This window comes from Gobius niger (assembly GCF_951799975.1).
Source record: "Gobius niger genome assembly, chromosome: 10".
In the NCBI taxonomy this organism is placed as follows: Eukaryota; Metazoa; Chordata; class Actinopteri; order Gobiiformes; family Gobiidae; genus Gobius; species Gobius niger.
Window position 1 is genome coordinate 25,474,421 of NC_136861.1, and position 17,584 is coordinate 25,492,004.

Genomic DNA, 17,584 nt, shown 5'->3' on the forward strand with positions numbered 1-17,584 from the left:
TACAAGGGTTTCCAATGCTCCGGACTTTGGGAATGGCTGAGTTTAGATGAGAGGCCTAAACACAGCAGAAACAAGTGCAGCAAGCAAAACCTATTCATTCAGAGGTGAGAGAAGTTGTAAAGTTTGTTCTGAAATATGGTTATACAGTTGATGGAAGACGTCTTTGGCAAATGAGTGAAAAGCACGGTGTATACTTCATGGCTTAGTACATTTCATTGATGATCTGGTCTCAAAACAACTTAAATGCAACAGTGATCTATCACTGGGGTTAAAGTATCACAGTATGCTGCTGTGGCTCCAGTATCAAATGCCCAGACTGGTGCCATTACACAGCCCCGTTATACAAATACATCACGGAGACGAATGTAAACACGACGTACATAATGTCTGTTTAAGTGACTTCAGGCCAGCCCATCTGTGTTTTATAAATTAGCAGTGACATGAAATCATCGCGCGGCTCTGAATTTTCCAGTCTCCATGTAATACACACTGATCCTGCAGCTATTTCTCTGAGTTTAAACAGAGCAGAACGTTTACAGCACTCTGCCCCGCTCCAGTCGGCTGCAGCTGTGGACGGGACGGCGCTCGCTGAGACCAGAGGAGAACTGCACTATTGTGAAGAAGCTATGCTCGGTACATACATTATGTCCCGGTGCCCCAAAAATGAAAAATGTAGGAGCATCGGTGCGACCAACGCATAATGTTTGTCTGGAATCCTGTCCACCATTGATCGATTCAAAGTTTTTTCTTCTTTTTTTATTTTTTCAGAGCTGCGTCAATTTGAGCTAAACAAACTTTATATTAAAAAGAATTGTGCATATTTCCCGGTACATATCAACCGATGAAGAAAATACTTAACTTTGAACTTTTGAACTATATCTAACTCACTGCAGAAGAGAGAAACAGTGACTTTTTCCGCCTTTTTGGTACTTTTCCATTTTAGTCACCGCCCCATGTCACTGAAACACAATATGTCTAGCATCACCATTTGGTATCCATTGCAACTTTTTCAATGGACATATCAAATTCAACCACATTGTACCACATGGTTGAAAGCAGGCTTATGCGGCTCTACTGTACTATTCTCTACTGCTATGGAGGTCTCCTAATGCCCCGGGCCTGCAGAGTGTTAGCAGCCAGGACCCCAGTCACACACGCACACACACTACCAAACCGACAGTCAGTTAATAACACGCAGCTCTGTTTGCACACAGCTGCCTGCTCTCCACCTCCTTCCCTCGAGTTCATACGAGGTAAAGATATGTTATATTATGCAACAGGGTATAGATTTTCAGGCTTGGATATGGGCCAACTTCCTGCTCCAGAGAATGCACTCTGGTGGTGCAGAGTTCCCCAGGGTGACAGTCATTTTCCCAATAGACCCAGTGACCAAATTGGACACAATGAAAATCAAACGCAGATGCAAGTTAATAAGATTCAAAGGGGTTATTCTTCTTTGTGCAATAGTTTCTGTTAAATATGAGCAGTATCTTGTCAAATGCATACCTTGTCTATCTGTTTCTCAAATTAGGTCACAATTGTTTTCATTTCTGTTAGCCTAGTGGGTTCCTAAGCCTCCAACAAGCAACGTTCCTCCACCCTCCCCCAAGACAGGAAAAGATTTTTCTCTCCTATGTTAACCCAATAAATGCCTAATATAGTTTACTTTAAACTTTTTTGTATATAAGTCGAAATGTTGCTTTTTTTAGGCTTTTCTGTGACCTTGACTACAGTTTCAAAACTCCTGAATTACTTGTTTTGTTTAAGTCGCTTAAGGAGGAAAACACCCAAGGTGTTCCACAAGGCATAATCATGGGCCCATCACTCTTTTTAAGTCAACTCTACAATAAAACAAGTTTTTTTTATTTATTATTATTATTGCATGAACTCACTGGCCCCTTGAGGTAATGCAACATGTTGAAAGTTGAGCTATAATCAGCCAATCAGGGGCCCCTTTCCTCCGGCTCTTACCAATGAAGCGGTGAAAGAACGATGAAGGCGTGACATCATGTCATGATGCAATCCAATGTTGTTGTTCAATAATGCAATGTAGATGAGTTCACAGGAAAAAGAAACGGAGGAGGGCGTGTTTACTTTGGTCTCAGGTTAAGAAAGAACAAAGTGTCTTGTTACAATGGAAACAAGAAAATTAAAAAGCTAGAATCAGGGCTAAAGTGATCAAGAAAATCTATCCTGGTAGAATTTCTAACAATGGGATGTCGTGTTTTGTGAAAATAACAAATGAGGCACGTTACATACACACACTGGAGCCTCATTGCTCCAGTGTGTGTATGTGTGTGTGTCCAGTGTATTTCAAAAACAGAAAATACTTAACAACAATGTCTTGGTTTTACAATATTGTATACATTTCCCAAAATCCCTCCAAGCACAAATGTTATTCCAATAAACATTTCCAATTGAAGATAAGCAGACCTTAATAGATTACATTTGGATTTGTGAAATCAAAGACATGTTTAATTTTCCCCCCCAACAATCCATTCATTATGCTACTAAACATGTTACCAGCAAGTAAGCCAATCTTCACACAAGTTTGTTTATGTGTATAAGATTAATGAATGGCTTTAAATTTAGCCCTGTAGTATAACACCATAAAAACCATCTGAGAAACTTTTGTGTGCTTTTCTTAGCCATTCATTCAAATTGCTACGTGTGAAATGATCGACAGAATATTAATGAAGCGTTACTTGTGTTTCTTGGATTCCATAAATCAGACGCCATAATGCTCTTTACTGCACACCTGCTTTATGTGATTAAATATGTGCAGGTGCGCCATAAAACATGTTTGATTTAAAAGCTCCCCTTTTCATATGATGATGCCGTGACTTCTTTTCTTTACATAAAATGCTTAGGCCTGGAGAAGTCTGCAGACCAACGTGGCATTCAGGGTTTCAAATGAGGACATATTTAGCTGGTGCGTGGCGATGGGGGTCAAACGGCCGTAACAACACTGGCCAGATTGTCCGCACTACAGTGACCTTGAGTGGTTAGTCACTGGTCTGCAACAACAGCGCTCTATTTGAACTGGTGACCTGTGGTAAACCCTTATAGCCCTGTTTGCACTGGGGATGACCAGTAAAGCACGGTTTTCGTTCAATTACCCCCAACCTTTTTAATTCACATTTTTGAACGCGGCCTAATGATATGCACTTTGTTGTTTGTATGATCCAAATGTTGTTAATCTACAGAAAAATAATAAGAATAATTATGCTGTGAAGGCGTACTTTCTAACTCAAATAAATAAATGAGTATAAATGCTCAGGTTAGTGTATTTTTCGAGTGAATGAGGTTGTGAAAATACCCTTAACAAAACACAAAATAAAGCTGTTTTGTTTTATTAATGCGATGCTCTTTAAACAAAGTACAAAATATGTCACATTAAGGTTTGGAATGCAACATATGTGCACATGGTTTGGACACTGGTCATTGTGTGGCTTACATGTACAATAGGTCTCCATTTCAGTAGCATGGTGACCTGACTGCACAACAGTGATAGATGTAAATTCAAAAAGCCAACTGTGTGCTCTACTGTCACGTTTGGCTTCTAGTGTTGATTTTGGCACTGGCTCAAGAATACTCAACGCATGAACAAAGAATCATTTCTCTGGAACAAATAACGGCGAGACATATTTTGAATATTTAAAAATTGTAGCTGTTCAATGCTCAATGTTGTGTTTTGCTAGAGATCAGTAACAAATCAGTTTAACAGTGTATTTGCATACACAATCTAAAGTCTATTGCTACATACCTGTACTGTATGTTGACAGCAAGGCACCTAATTTCATGATGCATGTTACATTTTTGATTGAGCTACTATTAAATGTTTCCCAAGTAAAAAAAAAAAGGCCATTGTTGGAATATTACTGGCATTTTCCCCGACACCAGATCTGAGCCCAGGAGCAAAAGGAGGAAGGGATTGCGAACGGCAAAAAAACCTCATATTGTGTCATTGTGTGTCTGTGTAAACCAGCGGCACCACGCCCTCCGCTTGAACCCTGCGCCGGCTCATTCTTGCTCTCACTGCACACACGTGTGCGCAGCCTCCGACACCTTATCCTCAATTGCCCCGGCAGATTGCTTGTCACAACGCAGTAAATAACCAAATAAAGGCCACACCGTTATTTATGACTGGAAAGTAATGGTGAAGAAACAGGCAGAGTTATGGCCATGAAAACGAGTGCAAATAATCCCCAGTTCATTTTTTTTTCTCAGGTTTAGTTGGTGAAGCCCCACACTCGCCACAAAAGCCAGTCTACCAAAGCCAAATCAAGATAAAGATGCAAGTACAAAGAGAGGGTAAGTGATTCCAGTGAAATCATATGAGCCTTTATGCAATACACCCACCACTTAAAAAACATGGTACACCTTAAATGTAGACTTAGAAAAACACAGCGAATATGCCATTTCATTCTAAATTAAATAAATTACAAAATTGAAATGTGAGTATTTGATCCCTTCCTTGCACCAGTCTATACACATTATATTTTCACTCTCCACCCATACTGTCTTGTCGGTCTCTGTCCTTGGTTTTCCTGAATGTTCTGGCCCAATTATGTAATTTAGCACCTTGCATGTGGGGTGTGTGTTGGGTTGCTATGGCAACCACACAAAACACATTGCCAAAGGCGGACCCGTGCCGCGGGGCACTGCCAGGTTTGTGCCAAAGTCTAATCCATGCCAGGGGTGACGAACAGCAAAAGAGTATGATGGGTGGAGGCAACATGACATACGCATGCAGGGGAAAAAAATCCTAAAACATAAAAATTCTCTTTCTGCTATTCTCCTTGGATGGAGACTCCCATGTCACCAAGCAGGAAGAATCCATTCTCCATGGATGTAAGGACAGCTGTAGTTTTGCTCGCTGAAGAAAAAAAATCCTACACACAGTAGTTGAATCAATGGTGTCTGGCAAAACTGCCTCTCAACAAACAAACAAACACAACAATAAATGATTAATGCTGAACTTGGTGCTGACGATGCATAGATGAATATGTTCTTTGGGAGATTGTTCATTGATTTCTAAGTTTGATTGTTAGTCAGACACAGCATTCTTAGAAAGCAAAGGCTGCATCAAATGAGAATGAAAAATAAAGAAATGTGATCGTGTATTGGTTTAAAATGGTGGCTGAGTGGAACATTACCAGAAATGTCAGCACATGACCTACTACTTTATTTCTTCTGGCACTAAAATTTCCAGCCACGTATCCTGGTCTCAAGCCAGTATAAATGAATAGGGCTCCTCTAAAAGAAACCATGTATTTGATTCTATCAGGTAAGCACATAGAGTCCTACTCATGTTCCAATGGGCGCTATGGTTTTTGGTCTTCTCCACTCATCCATATTGTCAGCTCTGGGCTAGCCCTGCCTTCAAGACTGATTGTAAATTTTATATTGTCTCTATGTCATCATGTCAACTCGAAGGCTAGGGCTTTCCCCAACTTCAAACCTTAAATATATTAGTGCCTCTCTTCAAATGCTAAAGTGCAATGTCTAAATTACATTCTAGCAGTTGGTGTATTGGATTGTGACTATAACACTATGTGTAAATAAGTCAAAGGAACACAATGTACCAGTCTGATCTTATGACCTCCCAGTATCCAATGTGAGTATCCAAAGTACGTGCAGGAAGCCATGAGATCCGTATAAGCCGCCAATCTAGACTCAGTGATTTCATTAAGCTGAACTTAAACGACTTGTGTTACGTTAGTTGCCATAACCGCACGGAGCAAGCTAAACCTGGCAAGGCCGACACAGTATATACAAATCAAGGCAACTCACTTGAAAGCACTGAACCAAAACGTATGTGATATCATTATTCAATATTCTGAACCTATCAGAGACTTTCTACACCGGCCAAGAGTGTGCAATGACTCATCCCCGCTAAAACTAAACAGAACATGATTAAAGGAAGATAATTCAATTGCAGCCACCAGGGGGCTCACAGTAATACATGCAAATGATGTAATATGGGTGTTTTGAAAGACATTAATTTGGCCTCGCAAAAGTAAAGGAACTATCCTCCACTAAACTTAGTTTGGTGAAGCGCTATTTGTTACGGGAAAGCCAAAAAATCTGGTCCAAGGTCTTAGTTTTCCATGTTGATTTTAGTCAGGTTCAACTGAGGTGAAAATTTACAAAATGGCTAATCATATGGTTGCTGACCAAAAAGAGGGGCAGAGCAAGAGTGAAAGTAAATTTATATTGTTGGTAATGATTGGCGTGACTCTCTCACAGCAGCCAACACAATGTTTGTTTCCTTTCCACCAAGAGCACATGACCCAAGTAGTGACTTATGAACAGCTACCAACAAATTGTCTACTACTTTGATACGTGTAAGAGAGAAGATCTATTTTTGAAGAGCACATGTTGTCCGTCTGTTTCATTATTTATTTCGCGTGACGTTTTGTCTCATATCCTTGGTAACCTTGCAACATTGGCCAAGTTGCAGAGGAGCAGCCGAGGAACACTGAATCGGTGTTCTGCAGATACGTGAATATTGACATTGCTGGAGGTTGCCATTTTGATGCCAAGTCATGTGACGCCTATCAACATTCGACACCCAATTGGCACACGATTGATACAGCCTGCATCCCGGTTTGGCGGCGCCCAGTCGGCTGAATATAACCAGGAAGTGACGCTACTTAACCGATAATGCTAAGTGAATTTGAAGGTTTTCCATAAGTTCCATGAGTCAAACAACAGCACGTCTTTGCTTCTCTGTGTCAGTCAAACCTACTGCTTGACAAGTAGGAGCAGCCCCACTTTTATTGCAGCCATTTTGTTTCCCCTTTTGGCCATATTAAGGGAATGGCTCACTTGCAACACGCTATTCTAGAAACTTGCAGATTCAGGTGGTAGTGGTCTACTACAAGGTTGTTAGTGGGGGAAATAACAACCTTGCCACCAAAGAAATCATCTCAATGGTATACTTCAAGCACAGTTTACTCCCATACGTGAGAAAGATGTGATAAGCTATCGTCTGCAGGCCGCGGCTTGCTCTCACACTGTAAACCCACTTTTACAACTCCACATATTGATTACATTTATTAAAACGCTGCAGCGCAAAAACACATTAGCTCATGCGTTCTCTTCATAAAAGTGAACACAGTGCTGTTTTCACTCAAAACACAACTCTGTGATAAAGAATGATAAGGCCCTGGGCTGACGCAAGAAAAATATAATACATCCCGTTGAAGCAACATATAGAGCTGATAAAGAGAGCAGCACCCAGTGTAGACACGGGAGACAATAAGTCAGGACGAGCTCAAAGAGAAGGTGACAGTGATGGAAATGAGAAGCTCTGAAGGAGGAGAGAACATCACTCACACACAGCTCTGTCCAAATCTCATCACAAAGGCCAGACTGGAGCATGTGAAAACGCCGAACCATCCCCTGCCATTTTGAGCCAGAGCAGACACGTGAATGAAACTATATGAAGTGCTACTTGGGGTGGATTCCATAAGAAGCATTGTTTTACACATATATCCTGTCACGTATTTGATGATGGGTCAATCTTTCGCCTTTCTCTCTCTTCTCCCCTTCTGTCTCCACCTTAGCCACAAATGTCTAGCTCTGGGGGCAATCTCGTTTAAATACTGGGTCTAAGGACAACGTTTATCTGTTCAGTAAACTATTCATGATATACTGTTCATCGTACTTATATTCGTAGGTCCTCCTTGGTTTAAGTGCAATAATAGCAAGAGCAGGTAAAGGTTGAGGCCAAAATCTGACATTGCAAAAAAAAGAAAAGAAAAGAAAAGAAAAAAAGGTAAAACGAATTATTCCAAAATACAACAAACACACAAATAGCTACATGCAGATTGACATTCTGACTCATAGGACAAATGAATGGCTCATGTGCTGCACATTAGACAAAACTGGACCTAAGTCAACTGTAAGAAAGCTACACACAATTTTAGTTTTGTGATCATCCAATGGACCAACTTTAGTCATTGAACTCAGCTAAATCATGAACATAAAAGGGGACACAGACATTTCGACAGATAGAATGGTTAGACATGGCCCCATTTTTGCATGAGTTTGTCTTAAATGAAGCAACATGCTAAAACACAATAATTGTGCGTGGACAAACTAATAAACAAGTCTTGTGGTTTCTAAACACACATGCATGTGTATACGTGTTACTTAGTGTCAAACACGTGGTATCTCCAATTTTGAAAGTTATAAGATATAACAGAGACACATTCATAAATATGTGGTAAGTAAACAGTACTATTAGGCTAATTAATATTAAGTAATCATGCAAACTGAGGACATAATGTGAAAAGTTGCGCGAAAGGAGCGTGACCAAATATCACATGCCATGTCCTCTTATTGAGAGCGCTGGCGATTCAAGGTCATGCAAATTTCAGAAAGAAAGGAACTTTCTTTCCTTTATATAAAAAGAACAGATAATGTTCAGTGTTTGTAAAATGTATGTATTTAAAACGTGCACGTTTAAACGTTAGTGCGCGCGTTCGAGCGCACTGGACTATACAATTACGCAGTCGGGGTCAACGCGGCCCGCTGCAGCCTCACAACACATCATGGAAAAATTATAAGAAAAACAGACACAAATATAGAGTACCTATGGTGAAGAAATAGGGACAGGACTTACCACTAAGGCATTGTTTAGAAGGTGGGAAGGATAATACTTTAGTGTCGAGAGTGTGGTTAAGGCGAGGAGAGGCGAGGGGTCAGCGGTCCAGGCGGGCACAGGGGGCAGAGGGAAGCAACACGTTAAAACCTCGCAGCAGACACACACTCAACACACGACATGACAACATTACGAGCTGCAAAACATGTCGACGACGTGTGAACATATTACGACAGGTTATTAAATCAGTGGAACGTAATTGCGCAAAAGTTGAAGCAAAGTAAATTCTCAATGTCAGTTTTAGGCCAAATACTGCCATGGCAGACTACTTTATTTATTAGGCTAAAAGTAATACATTTCATTGCGCAAAATAGATTTGTAAGGTAATCTAGACTGCAATGTTTAATTACGCGTCTTTCCCCCTTTACGAACAAAGCCAGTAAGTCCAAGCATCGCCCTCGCCACACTCAATCATTCATACCATCCATTGTTTACTATTGTTGCCATAATCAAGTCCAAGCTCCATTTATGAATTATTAAAAGTGATCCAGTAAACACAATGTGTCCGTTCCGTCTGCGCTCAGAGCTGCGAGGCGCTCCTCTCCCTCGGTGTGAGCTGGTGTGTGTGCGGGACCGGTTGTGTGTGAGAGAGGCAGAGGAAGCACCAACGAGGAAAGTTGGATTGTGGAACTATTTTGCTCATGTTTAAAGTCTTGTGTGTCGGAAATGTGTTGTGACTTTGGCTATTATCAAGTTTGTAGGCCTACTATAATTCTTAATCCTTATCAGAAGGCTATCTAAAATGACATGGCCTATGAATACACATCTCTGATCAATTCTGGGAATCAGTAGCTCATACAATATTGGCTGGTTTATTTTTTTAAAAGAGCAAATACATGAATTACGACATGCCTGATAAGCCTGACAAACAAAACTGCAGTCTGAGCCAACTTAACACATGTATATTAAGCAACAATGCCTTTAGTGTAAGCTATAATTATATACCCATATTATAAAACTGCTTATTTTACATCTCACACCTGGTACTTTGACCATGAACAATTTACTCTCAAAATGACACCCATGCAAGTAATCATAAACCAGGTTCAATAGCTATGGCCTACACTAAAATGTTAATACATTAATATTGACACAATTATTTGTATAAAGCATGAGAGAGCATGTTTCATTATTAATGACCCATATAGCCTATGTATTAAAAAAAAAACGGTTCTAAAATTTTCCATCAAGAAAAAAAGTTTTGAAGGCATCAACTTTACATTATTTGTTTCCTATTTTATATAAATTGAAAATATAAACTGTATAGAATTAAAAAAAAAAAACACACAACATGCTGTGTATTATTTAGTACACGTAAAGTATAAGTGTGTCTCGTGTCCAGTGAGGATTCGAGCCTGATTTGAGCAGCCGAAGCGGAGCTAAACCAGCCCTGGGAGTATGGAGCAGAGGCAGCAACGGCCAAAACACACAATTCAGTATTCACACTCGGAAAAGTTTAGGCAGAATTTTTATTGATCAAGTAACTCTTAATAAAGCACTGATTTCAAACAATATGCTCCACGAAATAGACCAGAATACAGCTGATTCTGAACCTGTACACAGTGAAAGTGACAGAATGCAAATTATAAGCACAAAGTTAATACATAAAACTGGGTGAACGGCTTGTTTTTTTTTTACATCTATTATATTTTTTGGGGCAAATTGTGACCATGTTGGAGAAGGACATTAATCTAGAGGTACATTTGTGTTTTTATACTAAACCTTTGAAGTAAACGGCGTATGTTAAGACTACAGAGAATGGATAGGTTGATAATTTTAGTCAAGTAAGTCAGACGAGGGAGTCTGTCCATGCATACAGTATGTGGCACTGGTAGCTACAAGCTGCAATCAAATCTGTCCCACAAGCTGTGTTAGTAAAAACATCCACCAACATCCAAAACTGGAGTTCAAAAAAGTGTGTCCACCAGTTTCTACAATGTAATTCATATTAATATGAGCAATCCAGGAATCCTCACTTTCATTGCTTCTATGTGGGTTCGACACTACATTACTATTAACATTAATTTATATATGTCAAGCTTTTAAAATAAAGAAGTTGTAAGACATCTGCAACAAGGCAGCATGAAAATACGGGTCAAAAATATTTTTGCAAGGTTACACTGGGTCATGATTCATGTCAGAGCAATGTGGAATTGCCTCCCAGCAAAACACATAACACACTTAATTAGAATTTGGTAAAGTAATAAAATGCTCAAGGACTTGCTGGAATATCTCACATTTTGACCGCAGAAGGGGTTTTCAAACACCACAACAAAATGTAAAATTATCAAAGTCCAAACAAATCAATGCAACTCAGTCACCGACTGTTTTTAAAAAGTTCATAATGAAGTTTTGAAAATTGTGCATGTTCAGAAGACAAACAAAAATACAACAGAGAAACTGTAGTTGTAGTAACAAATGACGTTAAATGTGCAAAGACTTCCTTAAAAATATATGTATGTGTTTTTAAAAAAAAATCACTCCGGTTGTGAAAGTGCAAAGCTTGCCGCGTAAAGTGAGCTAACGTGGATTTAAAATGTGTTCCGAGCAAAAATATCTGATGCGAAAGTGAAAAGGGTAATAATCCACAACAAGTTCAAGTCACTTCGTGCATACGTGAACTATCTCTTGGGTGATTGTTTTTACGCGCGTCATTCCACGCGCACGATCACGTACCCCCCCTCCCCTCCCAAGCGCGTGGACCCACACACTCGTTACGCACAGTGCCGTAGTCCTGTCGTGTGGCTGATGGTGGTCACTGAACGCTACTCCTGCGACTACCGCTGCCCGCGTCCACCGCCACTTCCCCCCCCACCCCAAAGCCTGCCATTCCTCCGACGTCTATCTATCCCTATCTCCTCCCTCCTTTCCCTTTTCATATCAAATACTTTACCGGGCAATAGAAGCGCCATTTTCTCTCTCAAATCAGCATGTGCGCCTTGTAAACTTTCCCCTTTGCTTCGGAGCGGAACAAAAGTTGGAGGGAGGAAGAGATCACACGCACGACAATTCATACTTAATGCACATGTAACGCTGACAAAACATGAACAAGCGGAGAAAAAAGAAAAAAGAAAAAAGAAGCGTGAATCCCCGGCGTTTGACACTCCACAGCACAACACACAAGCTAGCAAATAGTTCAAGAAAGTATTTACCTGTGTCAAGCAATACGGTGAGTACATCGCGGACGTTTTTTTGTGTTTGGACAGGGCAAAAAAGCAAGAGGAGAGGTTGTCTTTTTTTTTCTTTTTTTTGTTAAGTTGGATGGAAGCTCGCTTTGGTGCTGCAATCCATTCGCTCGCCGTCCTGTTTGACTCACTCCATGCTGCAGCTTACAGTAACCCCGCCTAGTAAAAAGCTCTAGCCTACAAACTTTCAGCGAGAAAACTTGCTCTCCCTCCCCTCTGCTCAGCCGTGGCGTGCACTACATTCTGAGCGCGCTTTTTTTTTTTTCTTCTCTCTCTTTCTTTCTTTCTTTTTTTTTTTTTTTTTTTCCCCTCCCCGGGTCCGCTCTCCTCTCCTGTTTTCTATAATACAACATAACGTGGAGCTGTAGTGCGGATCCCAGGTGCTAATTATGCGCTTTGGAGTGTTGGATGCTCATTGATTGCGGCGCGTAAAGCGGACACTCAAGGGTTGCGTTTAATGACCCGGTCCAGCTCAAAGGGAAGTGGAGACGGTGGTGAAAGGGGGGGGGGTGTGGGGTGTGTGGGGGGGGGGGTGTTGTAGGCTATACGAGCTGCGCGGCTGGACAGGGAGAGCAATACCGATATGTGATATAACTTTGGGAGAGGAGATGATACTGAGTTGAAAAGAGTTGATTTTTATGTGGATCCAAAGATGCACAACTTTGGCAAAACAACAGACGATTCAATCGCGAGACTTTTTTCTTTTTTATCTCTTCATTTTCCATACAGAGCAAGTCCTCTCTTTGTGGGGATAGTTATGGCTTTCTTCGCCCACAGTGAATATTGAGACGACTTATCTTGAGGGTTGCATCTGTTCACGGTTAACCTCTTAGCCCCCACCTGAACCGAGCACATTTTCTCTAGTTTGGCTCTAGTTACCCAAATCTAAAAGGTTCTCGGACAAAACATCAGAACCGCAATGAAAGCGAGGATTTAAAAAAAAAAAAGTGGCTAAAGAGCGACAAAAAAGTGCCGGAAAAGCAATAATGACACATTGAAAAAAAGCGACAAAAGGAGCGATGAAAACGTGACAAAATACAATGAAAAATTGACGTAAACATGAGAAAAAAGCAACAAAAAAATATGAATAAGCAACAAAAACATGACAAAATTGCTTTAAAAAACAGCGACATTAAAGGATGCAATCCGTTTTGTAGGTCTTAGCTTTCAAATGAGGTGTCACACTGGCCTAGAGGCTGTGTGCTGTTAGATTTGAATAAAGTGGAGAAATTCCCTCGGTTAAGACAAGAGGTTAACAGAGTGCGGGTTATAAAATTATTACAATTAGGCTGTATACTTTTATAAATAATTTTTTAATGTTTTTGCGTAACCACACAGTTATACGTTTCCCTTTTTCATTTTGCCCCATCGCTACGCCCGCTCCCAAAACTGGAAATGCACTCACTTCTATTTTAGCCGCTACTATTACCATTTCCAAGTACCTCATATAACCTCCTTCTCCCAAACTATCCTGCTTTTGCAAATATACAACACTTTCATCTATTCTGAAGCATTTGAATGCACCACAATGAAATCCACACGCAGCTGCCGGTCCCAAATACATTTTCGGAACTTATGTTTTGGATAAACCGCACGCTGCTCCTCATGTCCAAGTCTGGGAAGTGACCACACAGGCTCCTATCTGTTTAAACGTTTGAATTCTGACCTTTTGACCCTCATTTGTTTAAGCATGAACATGTACAGAGGATTACAGTGAAGTTAAAATGCGTTTAGATCAATGTCTGTATATTTACACAACCACACTTGACCCGGTCTGCGAGCCGCAACCGTATTAGCGAAACCAAGTGAAGTGGGTCCAAGCCAAACAAGTCGCTGAAGCCAGGAGACGAGAAGAGAAAAAAAAAACGACTAAAGACTTATAATCAAAGTTTGAAAGTAAGTAACAAAATCTCACGCATCTACACAAACAGTTTAAGCGATGCGCGTTTCATATAAAAGTTGTGAAATGAAACGCTTCTCGGCCGTGTTCCCCGTGGAGGGGACTTTGAGCGGGAGTGAAGTCATTGCAAAAAAAAAAAAGGAGCGGAGCAGAGATTTTTGGGGCTGACACAAAAGTCCTGCAGATTTACGAGGTCCTACCGCTAGAGCGTTGCTACCACAAGCCCAGGCTGCAGAAACAAAGAGACATGGTGCTCCGTGTGGCCAATTAGACTGCACACTGCCCGAGATGGGAGCACGGGCGGGAGGCGGGGGAGAGGAGGGGAAAGTGTGTGGTCAGGAGAGCGTACACACAACCCCAGGAAATGTAGCTCTCTGACTCCAACTCTATGGCTTTTGCAGGAAAATAATGCACAGTGGATTCAACATACAGTATAAGCGCACAACTTTCTTTGTACAGATTCATCTCTATTGTGTTTTGTAGCTAACCTTATCCACCAAAAGAACGGTTTTCCTTATTCATTTGAACGTGGGATTGTTGAAGTGCGAAGTGCATGCAGTGGATTTTGACCCTTTGTGATTGTGGAGCACTGGCACAAGCGGCCGCTCCAAAAGCATTACGCACTTTTGGTGGCTGAAACTTTCCCTTCTCTTTCAAGTGCAAAAGGTCAGAGTATGCGGTTACACGGGGATCAGCCTGCCCTCCTTCAGAGAGTCGAGTCGCATGCAACACACGCAAACCGTGCCCCGCCGCAGCTCCTTAAATGAGCCACACATTCAGTGGTCTGGGTGAGTAAATCTCTCATTAAGTAGCACATGCTAGAGCCATATGCTACGGTTGGTGGGTCTGCCGCAGCTCGGCTTTTTCACACGCCTCGAATATACATATTTACCACTGCTGCAGAGTTCCAGCGCGAGATGACTTCACCCCGGGCCGGCAGCGCAGTTTTTACAGTTGCATCCGAGCCCGGGCTTTGACTAACGCGTGATTACAGAAGGGTTGACTGTGCCGAAGATGACTGCCTAGGGATTATGTGGCCCGGGGGAATGCCAAACAGGTTGTTGTGGGAGAATAGAAAGTGTGATAATGTAAGCAGCGACGCTCCTGCACCTGGCCTTGCCCCGCTGTACACGCAGATGACTAAGGAGTGATAAGGAAGAGCATGTCAGTGTAGAAGGCTCTTTAGCAGATGTCAATGCTAATGGCCACGTGGTTATGTATTATTTATGTGGAGCACCCCGAGCCAAAGGCCTGACCTCAAAAAAATGCACTAGTGACGGGCCTGTGCTTCCACAAGTCAAAATACAGGTCAGAAAATGTAATTCAGAAAGAAAGAATAAAAGAAGAAATAGTCATGTATGCAGGACAGTAGGACAGTTCCAATACTACCTTGTTTTCATGTCAAAAAAGCCATAGGTCAAAAAATGGAGCTACGCCTGCCTTTTTTTTTCCGTTTTTGTTTTGTAGGGTAAAATTATTTTTTCCCCATAAAAGTATGAAGCAAAAGTAGTAATTTGTGAGAAAGAAAATCAGCCTGATGCGTGAAAGTTGCACCATATTTTGATTTGTTGATGTTGTGTATGGTCAACCCAAATAGTCAATATGTGACGAATAGGGGTTTACCTTTTCCGTCACATATTGTCGCCGAAGGACGGCCATGACGGTAAAAACACCCATTTCGTCACATTTTGACTAAAAAGGTCCCTTTAATAGAAAAGCTGAACTTAAATTAAAGTCACACTGCGTAACATTTTGGATCGTACTGTTGCCAGCCATACAAAACATGCTCCTAGTGACTCCAAGCTAGACATGTTTGCAGTGGGTAATCAAAGAATGGATTTGGATGAGGATCTATTTAAATCTCACATTTGGCCGTGCTCAGTCGACATCTCCATGGAGACGAGCTGGAGACGTCCCCACTCCCAGTAAAGTTAGTCAGGTCTGAGGAGAGGTGAGCCGTTCACACAGCGAAGACGCACATGTATTTGTTCATATTTTAAACGCATATATTTCAACAATAAAAATGTGTGTAATAAAAATGAAAGCGTGTATGTTATTCTATTTATTGGGTAAAATGTTACGCGGTGTGGCTTTAATTTCTGATGATGTTTAATATGCGTCATTTTACACTTTGTTTTACTGCTTTTGTTCAAACAAGGGGTGCATTTGCTCCTTGGCGCTTAGCTTGAATGTCTCCCAGAAAGTGTCCTGTTTATATTGGAGAGATTTACATTTCCGTACATGGCACTCTTGTATTCTAGAGAACGGGCTATAAGCTTAGCCCCGGTGAGGACCTGGAGGTGGGCTCTCTCCTGTCCTCGCCGAATGTTCTTGAACTCGCTGTCCCCGGAACCCAATCCACCTCCGCACACGCTCCTCCCCTCTGCACAACTTCACTGTGTACGGCCGCACTGCTCCACTACTCCCACAATGGTTGATTTCTGTCGGCACCCCCAGATACACAATACTCTGGAGCAACCCAGATTCCTTTTCAGACTTGGCAAAATGCTCAAATTGAGAAAACAAAGCGTGTATATAGCCTAGAAAACGAGCTCCTACCTCCAGTACTGCCCTGCCCTACTTAGTCAATCGTTTTTGGTGCCGGTGGCTTGTACAATTTGTGTGGCTTACAGACTTTTAAGACACCACTCATTGAAAGCACACTTAATAGTCTAATTTGTTCTCACTTTTAAAAATGGACACAAAGACTATAGCAAAAAGCAATAACCCAAACTATGTGCAAGTACCTCTTAGAGAAATGTATCAGGACACTTTTTGGCGGCACAATATATATCACCAAACTCAGGACATCCATCTGACAGAGTTTGTTTTTGTCACTCTACGTTAAAAGTTTATGGAAACTCAAAAACCTAGTCACTCTTTTAACCTTGTTTTGTACAATGTTTAGATGGTTCAATTTTGCTTTAAATGTACACTGCGTTTTTTTACTCATTACAATTTTATAACCGGTCTATCACAACAAGCCAGCGCAGTATTTTCTCTTGCCGCCTTTTTTTCTCTTAATTTTCACAGCGTATACAGTAATAGTGTATATCGTCATTATAATTTTCATTCCCGCGAGGCCAAATTGCAAAAGACGCCCTTTTTTCTTAAACGTCGGTGTGGAAATAATGATTGTAATGGTTTGCAGCTGAGTAGAGGGAGCTGTGAATGACATTATGATGGTGCCGCAATTACTGAGTGCATATAAACACACACTGTCAGTCAGCGTAATGAGGAGAGACTCAAATAACACACAGAAAAAACAACACATGGGATAATCATCATGGTAATATTAATAACATCAATATTAAAGGTAATGATGAATGCGTACCCTGTATGAATCTGAAACTACATAGCACTCAGGCATCCCGGGACCTCTGGTGGGCTCCTCGTTCAACAGAAAGGGTTCGGTGGCCTGCAATGTAACACAGCGGTCATTTTGGCATTAGTGAGGCACAGTCATAATATTAGTCACATGTTCAAATGTCAAACGAATGCTTTCCTTTGCAGTTGATCTGAAATTATCCTCATTATCGGGTCGCACCAACTACCATACCCGGGCGTCACACGTATCCATGGGTAATGTGCACTGTAAGCTTTGGTGAGCTTGTGATCAATTTGTGGAACTCTAAATTGTGGGTCCCTGCTTACTTTGATTGTGGAACACAATCAAAAAAATTAACAATTTGATGAGCGGAAAGTGGTTTGTGTTGTGTCCTAACCAAAAAGTCAAAGGATGCACTGCCAAGCTATTAATCTCAAAGGAAGGCGATTTGATAAATGGGTATGTGGGTTGACATTTTCCTGCATTATAGGTATAAG

General features: G+C 41.2%; 1 protein-coding gene across 11 annotated transcripts in view; it reads right to left on the reverse strand.

The window, feature by feature from the left end:
• Positions 1 to 17,584, reverse strand: part of nfixb (nuclear factor I/Xb) — a 129,457-nt gene that overhangs the window by 100,276 nt on the left and 11,597 nt on the right. For 5 of the 11 annotated variants that reach the window (XM_079563914.1, XM_079563918.1, XM_079563908.1 and 2 more), the window contains exon 2: positions 17,094 to 17,177. The exons of 1 other annotated variant lie outside the window; for it this stretch is intronic. In XM_079563914.1, the coding sequence (XP_079420040.1) occupies positions 17,094 to 17,177 (84 nt within the window). Of the gene's footprint in view, positions 1 to 8,635; positions 8,672 to 11,826; positions 12,131 to 17,093; positions 17,178 to 17,584 lie in introns of those variants that run through there. 5 more of the 11 variants (XM_079563909.1, XM_079563915.1, XM_079563917.1 and 2 more) reach the window with 4 other exon arrangements.